The 11998-nt window shown below is 56.1% G+C and overlaps 1 protein-coding gene across 1 annotated transcript; it reads right to left on the bottom strand.

Annotated features, from left to right (window-relative positions):
• Positions 1 to 4979: 4979 nt before the first annotated feature.
• On the bottom strand, positions 4980 to 11448 carry TBR1 (T-box brain transcription factor 1). The gene is made up of 6 exons (XM_074828273.1): positions 10373 to 11448; positions 9826 to 9980; positions 9386 to 9507; positions 8869 to 9027; positions 7959 to 8020; positions 4980 to 5823 (listed from the first exon to the last, which is right to left on the bottom strand). The coding sequence occupies exons 1-6, from the start codon at positions 11062 to 11064 to the stop codon at positions 4980 to 4982; spliced, it is 2034 nt and encodes a 677-aa protein (XP_074684374.1). The 5' UTR covers positions 11065 to 11448.
• Between the last annotated feature and the right edge of the window lie 550 nt (positions 11449 to 11998).

Here is an 11998-nt window from a genome sequence, read left to right as displayed (position 1 = left end):
CTAGACCTACCACAAATATATTACATCTATTTAGCTGGAAAGAACAGGGTACTGAACGCAAACAGTCTGCTGCCTTCCGTCTACTTATCACTCCGCTATTTCAATCTTTTTGCTTCGACTTTGCCCCCATATCTTAGCAAGTGACACATTCCCCACCAGGGACCACATTCATGACAAGTTTTAATACTTCAAATGAAAACTTGTGTCCATTCTGCACAGAAACAGTACCTGGAAAGCATACTTTCATGCAAAATTCTTTTTTCTGCTTTTCCCAATACACACGCATTCTTTTTTTTTTTGCATCACGGCGATTTTAAAATTGTCCTGTGTAATTTAAATAAGATTTCCAAAAACAGTAACCTTTTACAGGGATAAATCAGAGCATTTCCAGCCAACAAAGTAATTTGCGAGGGACATACAAAGCACCTGAAAACACAGACTGTGAAGAAAACCATTTTAACTATAGCAACAGCACTCACTGCATAATGTTATAAGGAAAATTATGCAATTAGGTCTCTTATCAGACTTATGAAAATTCAGATTTATGCCAGTTGGGGGGGGGGGGGGGGGGAATTATTGTTCACCACATCTCCCTTGAGCACTACCTAGGGGAGGGGAGTGATGACCAGACAGCGAAAATTAAGAAGAACGTGTCCCACCTTACGCCTATTCTGCCAATCTGTTGCGGTTGTTCTTCTAGCTCCATAGGTTTACATGATTTTTTTTTTCCTAATTTTTTTTTTTTTGCTGACAAGTAATACAAGACAGATTCTTGCCTTCTTAGGATCTTGCAATCTAGTTTAGACATAGCACGTCAAGTGGTGATGAAAGAAGGTTAGGGTGGGTTTGAAAAGATGAGGATTCCAACAGTAAACGATGCAGAGACATCAGTTTGGTAATGTACACATGTTTTGCATGATTCATTGGACCAAAATGGCCAAAGGAACTTAAAAAGCTGTCAAAGGCATCTTTACCTCTGACCTACCTAGTCATCCATCTGCTTCCTCATACTGTCAATCAAAACCCTCCCATCCTTATCACTATTCTATTACACACATTTTCCACAACCATTTCTCCTCCAGCTCTTAAAAAATATCTTAGCAAACATTTCAATCAGTCATTAAAAACCTTGTTAAAATATGCAATGTGTCATCAAATATGCATAACGTACTCGTGCAAAATCTGCAGAGCGTAAATCACTGTATTACATTTGATATAGTATTAATGTGAAACATCGTAGAAAGTATTACCAATAAGAACTTTGAATTACTTTCTACGGATCGGAGCTTAATTTTGTGTTATATCAAATAAAGCAAAGAAAGGGCAATTTAATAGATTCTTTTACACAATAATTAAATTAAAAGCCCATTCAGCATGGCTAGAATAATAATACAAATTGTACTTCATGTAAAATTCATGCAATTATTTGCTGGTCTAACAAATTCATACACGGCGTTTGCTTCGACCAAACTGAGCGCACTGCAAGTATTTTGCACACACCGGGTCAAAACCTGCACGTTCGATCCTCGGCGAACGCAAGCACTGTAACGTGTCAGCAAACATATGTTTAGCAGATACACAGGTGCACCTCTAATAACAATAATCTAAAATATCATAATAGTAATAAAGTGACCTACCGACAGGAAATAGCCTTTTTTACTTCTGCAGCCCTTAGCTCTTCCAATCTCTCGCAGAAATAGTTATGGAATTATCCTGTCGAAATAGTTATGGAATAACATTAACCACTCACGCACAGGAAAGGATTTTGTTCAGACCTGTCACACGTTACGTATTTATTTCCAGACCCGCTGGATAACCCCCACGGAACAAAACCTAGCGAAACCATTTTTGACGAGCGGTCTGCCGACGGTGGCTGCCGTGCCGGCGGAGCCCCCCGCACTCTGCCGCGGCAGCGGGGAGGCGGGCGGCGGCGGCTGCCGGCCAGGGAACGGCGCCGTGCCCCGCTCCGGTCCCGCGGCCCTCCCGGGGGGCAGCGCAGCGGGACAGGCAGCGGCGGAGGGGCGGCTTGTGCGGGCCAGGAGAAGAGCGGGGAAGGAGGGCCGAAAACGTTTGATTGTTTAGACCCTCGCTCCCACGGGTGCGGGAAGCCCCGGGGAGGGCGCCGGGACAGCCGGGGGCCCGCGGGCGGCGGAGAGGTGCTGGCGATGCGCGGGGGGACGCGGGCGGCTCCGCGGCCTCCGTCGCTCAGTGCGAGGCGGCCGGCGAAGGGGGCGCTCCCCCCGCCGCCCCGCCTGCCCGCGCTTCTCCCCGGGGCCCTATCCCGCCTGAGGGCCCAGGCCGCCCGCCCTTCCCGGGGGGGCACTGCCCCCCTCGGCCCCTCTCCGCGGGAGTGGGGGGGGGTCCCGCCGCACGAGGGCCGAGGCGCCCCGCGGCCGCGCAGCTCCCCCCCCCCCCCCCAGGCAGCGCCGTGAGCCCGACGGCAGCCGCGGGGCGGGCGCCGCTCCCCGTTGCCCTCTGAGGCCGCCGCCACGGGCCCGCGCTCCCCTCCGCGTTGGAGGCGCAGGGGTCCTGCTCAGGTAGAGCCCCGCACCTGGTCGGGGGGGGGGGGGGGGGAAGGAGAAGAAGGTGAGGGGGAATGCAGTTGGGCTGCTCAGGTCCCCCCCATCAGTACCGCGACAGGACAAAACCCCCCTGGTGACTGCGCACCCGCGCTTCCCCCGCCGACGAATGAAGAATAAAAGTGGCTTTTTACCCCCAGCACCTGCGCACCCCGACCCACGCAGGTGCCGGGGGCTGGCGCCGTTCCTGAAGCCTATGGATGGGTATTTTTTAAAGGGGGGCAGCATCCCCCGAAGGTCGGCAGAGGGAGAGGTGGTGTCGTTGCAGCGGGGGTTCCTCCGCCGCTTCTCTGCTCTCGCGGCCGCCGGCGAAGCAGGGAAGGCTGCTCCCCTGAAAGGGCCCCGGCCCCGGGAGGCCCGGCCGGGCACCTTCCTGAACCCGGCGGGGGCTCCCCCAGCGCAGCCCCCGCCCCGGGGAGGCGAGAGAGGCTGCGGGCGGGCAGCGCTGCGCCCCTCGCCTCTGCTCCTCTGCTCCAAGAGCACAGCACACCCACCCCCCCACCCCCCCGCCAGGCACCTCTCCCGCCTGCAAAATGCTGTCAGGGGTTTTAAGCGTCAGAAACAGGGATAATTATAAACCTCTCCAGCCCGACGGGGTTTCGTCTCCCTCGTTCTCCGGCTGCAAACCTCCACGCTTGGCCACGGAGTGCACACGCTGTGCCCTGCGTTCACTTCCCCCCCAAAAAAAGACAAACGCGGGGCGAGAGGGCCGGCTCCGGCGGGGAGGGGAAGCGGCGGGACTGCCGCCCCCCGAGCCTGGCCCGGCGGCGGGGCGGCAGAGGGGCGAGCCCCCGCCAGCCTCGTCCCCCTGGCCTCACCCACCTTCGTACTTGCAAAACGGCGAAGTGCTTTCCAACACAACGTTAACGTTTTGCCAGGTTTATTTTACTTGTTATACACAGACGATACAAACGGGCAAAAACCGAAACATTTCTCAATGGAGCATGTACTGGTATAAATTATTCAGTTCCACAGACGTAACAGAACAAATATAAAAATCACAACATTCGATTTACAGAAGAGTCAAAAATATACACACGTTTATGACCCTGAATTTCTATTAGGAAATTTCCCCGTCGAGTGTAATCTAGACTGAATATTTAGCCTGATGCATATTTCAGTTTGTAATTGGTTTTTTTTTCTCCATATAAAAATGCGTTAATTGTATAGATTTGCTACTCAAAATTCGAAGACTTACTATTCTGCTTCGCCGGGGGGGAGACCTGGAGGGATATTAGTTCTCCTTCATTAATAGAATAAGAGGTTTACAGGAAAGATCGCTCTTACTTTCGATGTGCATTTGATTCCCCAGGAAGTCAGATCTCGGTTAGCTACTTTATGAAAAAGTCAATTCCAAAACTAAATGCAGTAAAATATACAACTCACAATTCATCTTCACTGGACTACACTATGGTTACCAACAATTCAGTCGTCTATATCTTTTTTTTTTTTTTTTAGATTATTCATTACAAAGATTTACAGCAATATAAAGAAAGAGGGGAAAACTGCAAAGAAATTTGAAAAGAGTTTGTCAGCATATTTGGCACCTGCAGGGACCAGTAATGGATTTGGCACTTGGGGGCGGGGAGGGGCGGGGGGGAATACCACAAAAATAATAATATTGCTGATATCGAGCTATTCCTTTTAAAGAAAAATACAGAGGCAGTTAATTTTGCTTTTGGAAGGCGTCATGCTACTTTAATCGACTTTCCTACGAGACGTATTTCTGTTCTTTTGAAGGGAAAGCTGAGCTATTCCTTAGCTGTGTTAGCCCAGGGCACAGCGTAATTATTTCATGCGAGGAATTGCAGAGAAAGTGAGAAACCCATTACTCGCTGCTACAGCTATGGACCACTCTACATTTCCAGAGGCATTTAGAAAGAGTGTTCACCTGGGAGGGGCAGGGGGAAGAGGGAGCAAAAGGGGGGGGGGGGGGTAAAGAAATTGAAACAGGATCTAAGTTTTGTGACTTAACAATGAAAACCAAAAAAAAAATCCAAACAAATAAGAAGGAAACAGAACCAAAGAAAAGTAATCGGTTACAATAAATTAAATACTATGTACAGGCATTTCACAGGCTCTTTTCCCCCACTATTACTGTTATCCCCTAGTATCCATCCGTGGTAAAAGGAAGGAAGCGCTGTACGGTTTGAGAGAGTCTAAGCATCCTACTTATCAGTGGGTTTCGGAGTGGCGGTGCCCCCCGCGCCCCCGGGGCGCCGCCGGCCGGGCCGGGGAGAGGGGCGGGGGGGCGGCGGCAGCCGCGGCTCTGCCTGCCTGCGCCTGCCTGCGCCTGCCTGCCGGGCCGGGGGGACGGATGGGGCAGCTAGGGGCGGGGGTCAGTGCGCTAACGCGGAGGAGTTATTGTGCAAAAGGACGGCGGGGCCGGGCGGGCCGCGCCTAGCTGTGCGAGTAGAAGCCGTAGTAGCCGATGTCCTTGGCGCAGGTCTTTTCGCAGTCCCGCTGGGTGAGCACCTCGCTCTTGAGGGGCGAGGAGCTCTCGGACACCGGGGTGTCCGAGGGGGAGATCCGCCTCCTTTTGGCCTGCTCGTAAATCCCAGAATCGGTGGAGTCGATGGACTTAATGGACGACGGCGTCTCGATCCAGCTGGAGTCGGACAAATCTTTGGGCTTGGAGTCCTCGGCGCCCGGCAAGGGGGACCGCTCGGGGGCCAGGCTCTCCGCCTCCTCCCCCAGGTAGGGGTTGCCGGCGGCCATGCGGGCCGCCGCCGCGCTGTTGGGCCAGCAGGAGAGCACGGAGCCCGACTTGCTGCAGTACTGCGGGGGGCTGCGGGCCCCCCAGCCCGAGGGGTCGGCGTAGTAGCCCAGCGGCCGCCCGGCGCAGCCGGCCGCCTGCAGCGGCAGCGCCTTGACGCCGGCGGCCGCGTAGGAGAGCAGCGTGGCCGCGTTGCCGGCGAAGTCGGTGGCCGTGTCGTAGGCGGAGGCGGCGAAGTCGAGGCGGTTGTTAGCGGGGGCGACGAACCAGCGCTGCGGCGAGGGGGCCCCCGGGTCCTCGGCTTGCTGTGGGGAGAGCAGCCCGTTGGTGTGGGGCACGCTGCGGTCGGCGCCGGGCCCCGGGCCGGCTCCTGCCCCGGGGTGGAAGCGGGACTTGGCGTAGTTACTCACGAACTGGTCCTGGAGGAAGGAGCCGGCCATGGCGTAGCGGGCCCCGGGCACGATCTGCGAGCGGGGCGAGTCGTTGGGGGAAGGCGTCAGCCGGTCCATGTCGCAGCCCGTGTAGATCCTGCCCAAGAGAAGGGGAGAGAGCTGGGTGTCCGCCGCGGCCCGGCGCCCTCCTCGGCTCGGCACCCGGCCGGCCGCGGCCCTCGGGGACGGACGGGACGGGAGGGACCGGCCGGCGGCCGCCCCAGCGCGCTCCTGCCCTGCCCGGGGGCCCGCGCTCCCATCCGGGCTCGACCTCCGGCACCAGGAGCGCCGAGAGCCTTAACGGGGGAGGGGGAGGTTGGGGGGAGGCAGGGAGAGCAAATCTTTCGGAAGCCCTTGGCCACTTAGTGGCAGGGCTGAGATCCCCTGCTCCGGCCCGAGCCCGGCATCCCAGCGCCGTGACGTCCCGCGCGGTGACACATTGACCGGTCCCGCCATATGCGCAACAGGCAACCCGGTCATTTGCCTCGAACAGCATGAATGGCAGACTACGGAATTATATCGGCTGTTTAACACTTATTATTGGGAGTCACAGACGAACCATCAACATTTTACCGAGTTTAAATTAAGCTAATCTGTAGGAAATGTAGAACCAGACACATCCAGTGTTCCCTGCGTGGCCTATATATAATTCTCCCATGCTGGGCTGCAATTTGCGATTATAAAAACTTTAATGGATGAATAACTACTATCTGTATTTAATTCAGGCTAAAACTGTGCTTTAATTAACCCTCCACGCCTCCTGGAATTTCTTATCCAAAATAAACTTGGCCCTTAAACAAATTCAACGTGCTAGACAGCATTGAAGCTTCCCCCTCCCCCCGTCTCCTTTCAAGTGACGCCCTATAAAGTTTTTTTTTTTTTTCCCTATTAAAAAGAGAAAAGCACTTGCGGCTGGGGGCGAAGGCCACGCAGCCTTTCGAAAGGCCGCGCATCTTCCTCGCAGAGCTCCCAGAAGCGCGGGCTGGCAGATACGCCGCCCTCCGTGGCACCAGGGACCGCCATGCCCCTCCCGCGGCCGCCCGGCTCCCCACCACGGCCGCCGCCACCCCCGCCCGTGGGGGACAGCGGCCGCACCGCAAGCCGCTCCCCCAGGAGAGCCGGTGCTCGGCCCCGGGCCCCTCTCGCACTTGTTCAGGCCTCGGCGTCGTTCCCACCCGTGGGTGAAATCCCGCTGCTGGGGGATGCTGGGCCGCTCTCGGAGCTGAAGGAGGCTTAAGCGGGCACTGAAGATAGGCGCGGGCTTAGGCGCTCCAAGGGAGGCCGCTCCCCGACGCAGTTCAGAGAGGAAAAAGGAGGTTTCCCCTCTCAAAGCCGGAATCCCTTCCCGCAGAGCCGGTGCTTGCAGCGGGGCGGGTGAGCTCCAAAGCCACCCGCCCCCCCGGACGGGTGGGCCGGCCTGTGCCCGCCGGCCCGGCCCATGCCCGGGGTGCGGGGGGTGCCGGCGGGCCGTGTCCCGGGCCGGGGGAAACCGCAGCCCTCAGCGCCTGCCGGGCCGGGATGTCCCCGTTCGGCTCCCGAGGGCCGGGAAAGGCGGCGGGGTGGGGGGGTCGGGGGCTGGGCCCCCCCCGGAGCTGCACTCGGGGCGGCACCAGCCGCAGCGAGCAGGGCCGGGCCGGTCAAACGGCGGAGCCCGGGAACAGACGGACCCGAGGCGGACGGGCAGAGGCAACACGGGGACAAACCGCGATTAAAACTTCGGAGGCTTTAGCTCCACCCAGAACGAAGAGTGGAAAATGAAAAAAATCCAACTGCAGAGAAGAACAGAACGAGACCAAGAAATTTTCCTCCGGCCACCGGCTCTGCGGACCCCGGGTTTACGCGAAGCCGGTGGGCTGCGCGGGTGCTGCTTGCGGAGCCCTTGCGCGCAAGTGAAACGGGAACTTGGAAAGGGGCGCAAAGATACGTGCCAGGAAAAACCAACAACAAAACCGGCGCAAGTGCCAAAGCGAGATGCGGACTCAGGCGCGGGCAGCGCTGTCCCCGGACGCGGAGGTGGCCTCAGGCTGCGCGGAGCCCAGCCGCAGGGACAGTCCCTCCGCGCCCGCGGCCTTGCCGGCGGAGCTTGCGGGTGCCTCCCTCCCAGAGGGCTCTGGAAAAGCCTGACATTACACATTTTGGTGTGAAATGAAGCCAGCCCGCATCCTGAAGCTTCCCCCCCTTGACATGTGTGTGCAGCCGGCAGAAGGGTAATAAAAAATCCGGTTTACTTACGTGTCATAATTGTCTCGGAAGCCTTTTGCGAAAGGGTTGTGGTCTATTTTCAGCTGTGTGATCTAGGGAAAGAGAGGACCAGAGCGCATGTTGTGAAAGCCTGAAAAACGTCCCCTACTGCAGCAAACGCATTTTTCAAAGGATCAAGCTCTACTCTAGTCGATCAAATTGCCTTTAAAACGTGAAAAATAAAGCTTTGGCATGCTTGTAGGTATCACAGTTTAATTTTAAGATTTACTTCATTGTAAAAAGTACGATAAAATGTAATATTTAACCCCATGTTTTGAGACGTATCAGTATTCCTACTGCATGGGTATGAATATATTTAAATGCAGAAATTAGGCAAAACCTACCGCAGAACGGTAGCTAAGAGTTTACATTTGCATCGAGCAAAATAATTAAAGCAGGAACGTGGACTGAACATATGTCATTTGAAAAAGGGGGCACCAGTCTGTAGCAAAGCCAGACCACTCCGAAACGTAGCCAGGCATTAACGAGCTTTTAATTTGAGGAAGTTGCTCCGTCACCCCCGGCGCAATCAATGAGGTTGTTAATTGATCTTTGCAGATTTAGAGCTTAAGCTAACAGTTTAACCGCTAACTGAGCTGTTTCCGACTGGAAGATAAACGCCGCGGATAAACGCCCAGATCCAGGTGGAGCGGGCTTCGGGCCGGCCCGGCGGGGAGGGCACCGCCGCCGGCGGGCGCGGGGCTCCCGGGGCAAACGCCCAGCGGCTGCGGCCGCGCTCGGGGCTCGGCAGCCTCGGCCGAGGCGCCGCGGGGGGATAGAGGGAGCCCCATGGCGGGAGCGGCGGGGGAGGGAGGGCAGCGGCCGGGCCGGGCGGGCCTCGGCGGGTGCCCTGCGGGGAGCGCGGCCGAACGCGAGCGGGCTACACCGGGGAGCTCTTTACATCGGTGTTCTGGTAGGCGGTGACTGCTATGAACTGGGTCTCGGGGAAGGTGAAGGTCTGCACTCTGCCCGGCTGGTTGGTATCCTCCGTCCCGTCTTCGTTCACCTCCACCACATGCAAGCGGGGCTGGTACTTGTGGAGGGACTGCAAAACCACCATCTGTCAGGCAGAGGAAGAGGAGGGAGGGGGCCGCGGGAAGAGGAGGACGTGAGAGCGAGAAGGACGGGGAGAGCGATGCCCGCGAGCGGCGGGACCCCGCCGCCACCTTCCCGGGACCTCACCACTGCCTCCCCCAGCCACACCGGACAGCGGCGTCAGCCCGGGCAACGCGCTCGGGGTCGACGAGGCCCGTAGCAAAATAAACGGGAGGGCCTTTCTCCCCACCCCCCCCTTTTTTATTTTCACCTAACGACACGATCTATAAAAAAAAAAAAAAAAAATCCTTTCGGAAACGGCAGGATTTTGCTTGAAGCAATAAAAATAAGTCCAGCGGAGCGTCTGCGTTCCCCCCACTGACCTGCCCGTTGTTGTTTGATGCTCCTTTATTGTTTGTAAGTTTTAGTTTCCCAAAGGAGATTTCCTGGCGCATCCAGTGGGCTCCCGTGTTGGGGGAGTCGGGGTGCATGTACACCCGGTTTCCTAAGCAAAACAACAAAAAACACAACCACATCACAGTTCTCGCGTATACCCCGGTTCTGCCACGGCAGCAGCACACGAGGTCGAAGGACCCCGTTAAAGTTAGTAGTGTTTTACTGCCGAAACTCCCTTCATTTTAACCGAGAAGGACGAAAACAGCGTTTTCCGAACAGCTTTTACTTTCTCCTCCACCCTCCTTTTTTTAAAAGCATCACTGGCCCGTTCTCGTTTAAGAAGTCGCCAGAGCCGGTCCACAAAGGCTTTAATTAATCATTCTCACCTACATATGTGTCGGGAAAAGTGTTAATTGGAGGAACTTGCCTTGTACATTGGTGTCCGCCTTGCCGCAAGGAACCCATTTGCCTCCCTGAAATCTCCAGTGGTTGGGATCCGCCAAAATTACATCCACAAAAATATTGTAGTGAGCCGTGGGGTCGAGACCAGAAATATTAAAACTTAGGAAAGGGAACATGCGCCTATAAAAAGGAAAGAAAAAAAAAAAAAAAAAGACAGGAAAGAAGGAAAGCGAGCCACCGGCAGCGACAGGCACACGCGGAGGAACCAGCCCGTTGTGCTTTATCCTCACGGCTCCCGGTAGCGACCGGGAAATGAAAATCTAAAGAAACTCCTTCCCCGAAACGTCGAGCTGTCGGCGGGGAAGAGATGAGGCCAGCGGGCGCGGGGGCCCGCGGGGAGGCAGGGAGGGCTGCCCCGGCGGGCACCGGCACCGGCGCTCCCGGCGCCCAGCGCAGGGGCCCCGGCGGCGGGCGGGCGGCTCCCCTGGGGCGGCGGAGGCTCCGGGCGGCTCCCCCGGCGGAGCCCGGCGGCTCAGCCCCGACACCCGGCGAGGGTCCGCGCGGTGGCTTACCTCCCCTGCTTCGTGATGATCATCTCCGTCTGGTGCCGGTGGAATTTCAGCCAGAGTGGCCTGTTGCACAGGTAGACCTGAGCCTTGCCGGGAACTAGCCCCGGCTGGGTGGAGGAGAACTGGTAGAAAGGTGCCCCTTGGTAGGAATGGCCATACTGCTGGGGGTACGGGTAGCCCGCCGTGGGGTAGCCTTGTGGAGAAGAGTTGGACAAGAGGCTGTTATAAGCTCCGTTGGTGATCACAGGATGGTGAGCCATGTAGCGGCTGGGGCTGGCGATGGAGAAGGCTGGGTGAGCAGGTCCATGCTGGCTGGGGTAAGGGAACATGGTACTAGGAGCAGAGGCAGCAGACTGGGGCTGGCTGGACTGAGAGAGCAGATAGCGATCTGCAGCAGATCCATCGAAACTGTGACGAAGCTCAGAGACCCCGTCCAAGACGGGAGAGAGTTTATTTCTCTGGACGTCCCCTGGTGTGTCCTTGGAGTCAGGAAAATTGTCTGTATCTGACTGATTCGTCATCCCCCTGGTAATTTTTTTCAAAGGTGAACTTCTCTCCAGGTTGTCAGTGGTCGAGATAATGGGATGATCATGCAAGGCAAGCTCAGATCCGCCTGCATGTGGGTAACTGCTGCTCACATTGAGAAATTTCTTGGAGAGCATGATAGAGGGAGAAAGACAATGCTCCAGCTGCATAGCTCTAGCACCACAGTAATAACCCTTCAGTCCCTGGATCTGAAAGGGCTCCTTAGTATCAGAAGCTAGACATCCTGGGACCCTCACTAGACAGAAAGCACTTCATCCACCAAATGCTTCCCAAACGTTTGATTTACTTTTTTTTTTTTTTTTTTTTTTTTCCTCCCTGGGAGAAGAGATTGGCCAATTGACACTATGCAGCAATCAGGAAAGACTCACTTTTGATCTTGCTGCTTGTGGAGAGGATGAAACGGCTTCTGCCATTGGTTAACCGCTGACAGTAATTTAATTAGATAGACATTAATTAGGATAATCACCTGGCTCCTGGTCGCGACGATCATGGCAAATTGAAGGAGATGATTTTATTGTGAGATAGAAGGAAGGGGAAGGGGGAAGGGAAGAGTGTGTTTGCTGTAAGAACTCATTATTATGTGACCTTTCCAGCTTTTTTTTTTTTTTTTTTGACTACGGCTGGAAGATAAATCCAAACCCCTGCGATTCCCCAAATATTGCGCGCGTGTCCCCCGCCTTTGTGTGTCAGGGAGGAGACCGGGCGCTGGGGGCTTCAGGGACCGGCTGCGAGGGGAGCGCCGGGCTGGGCGGCCGCTGCCCTGCGCTCACCTCCGCGGTTCGCCTCCCCTTTCGGGGCGCGCAGCCCCCCTCCCCCAGTGCCGGGGAGCGACCCCCACCCCACCCCCACCCCACCCCCAGCGCAACGCCCCCACCCCTTCCCACCCGTGCCTGCTTCGCGGGGGAAAATACACCCTCCGTCCCCGCTGAACGGCGGCCGCGTATCGTCTCTTTTAAGTTCTGAAATAATCATAAGCCCCGCAGCCGAAGTGCCCTAATGTATCTGCCGCGATGTTTACGGGTTCTTTAGTAAATAAATATTTTATCTGGGAGCCGTGATGCCGGAGATTATCGGCAAAACAGC

Source organism: Strix aluco, chromosome 6 (assembly GCF_031877795.1).
Source record: "Strix aluco isolate bStrAlu1 chromosome 6, bStrAlu1.hap1, whole genome shotgun sequence".
NCBI classification, from domain to species: Eukaryota; Metazoa; Chordata; class Aves; order Strigiformes; family Strigidae; genus Strix; species Strix aluco.
The sequence above is the reverse complement of the archived record's forward strand: the minus strand, read 5'-3'. Positions and strand labels throughout refer to the sequence as shown.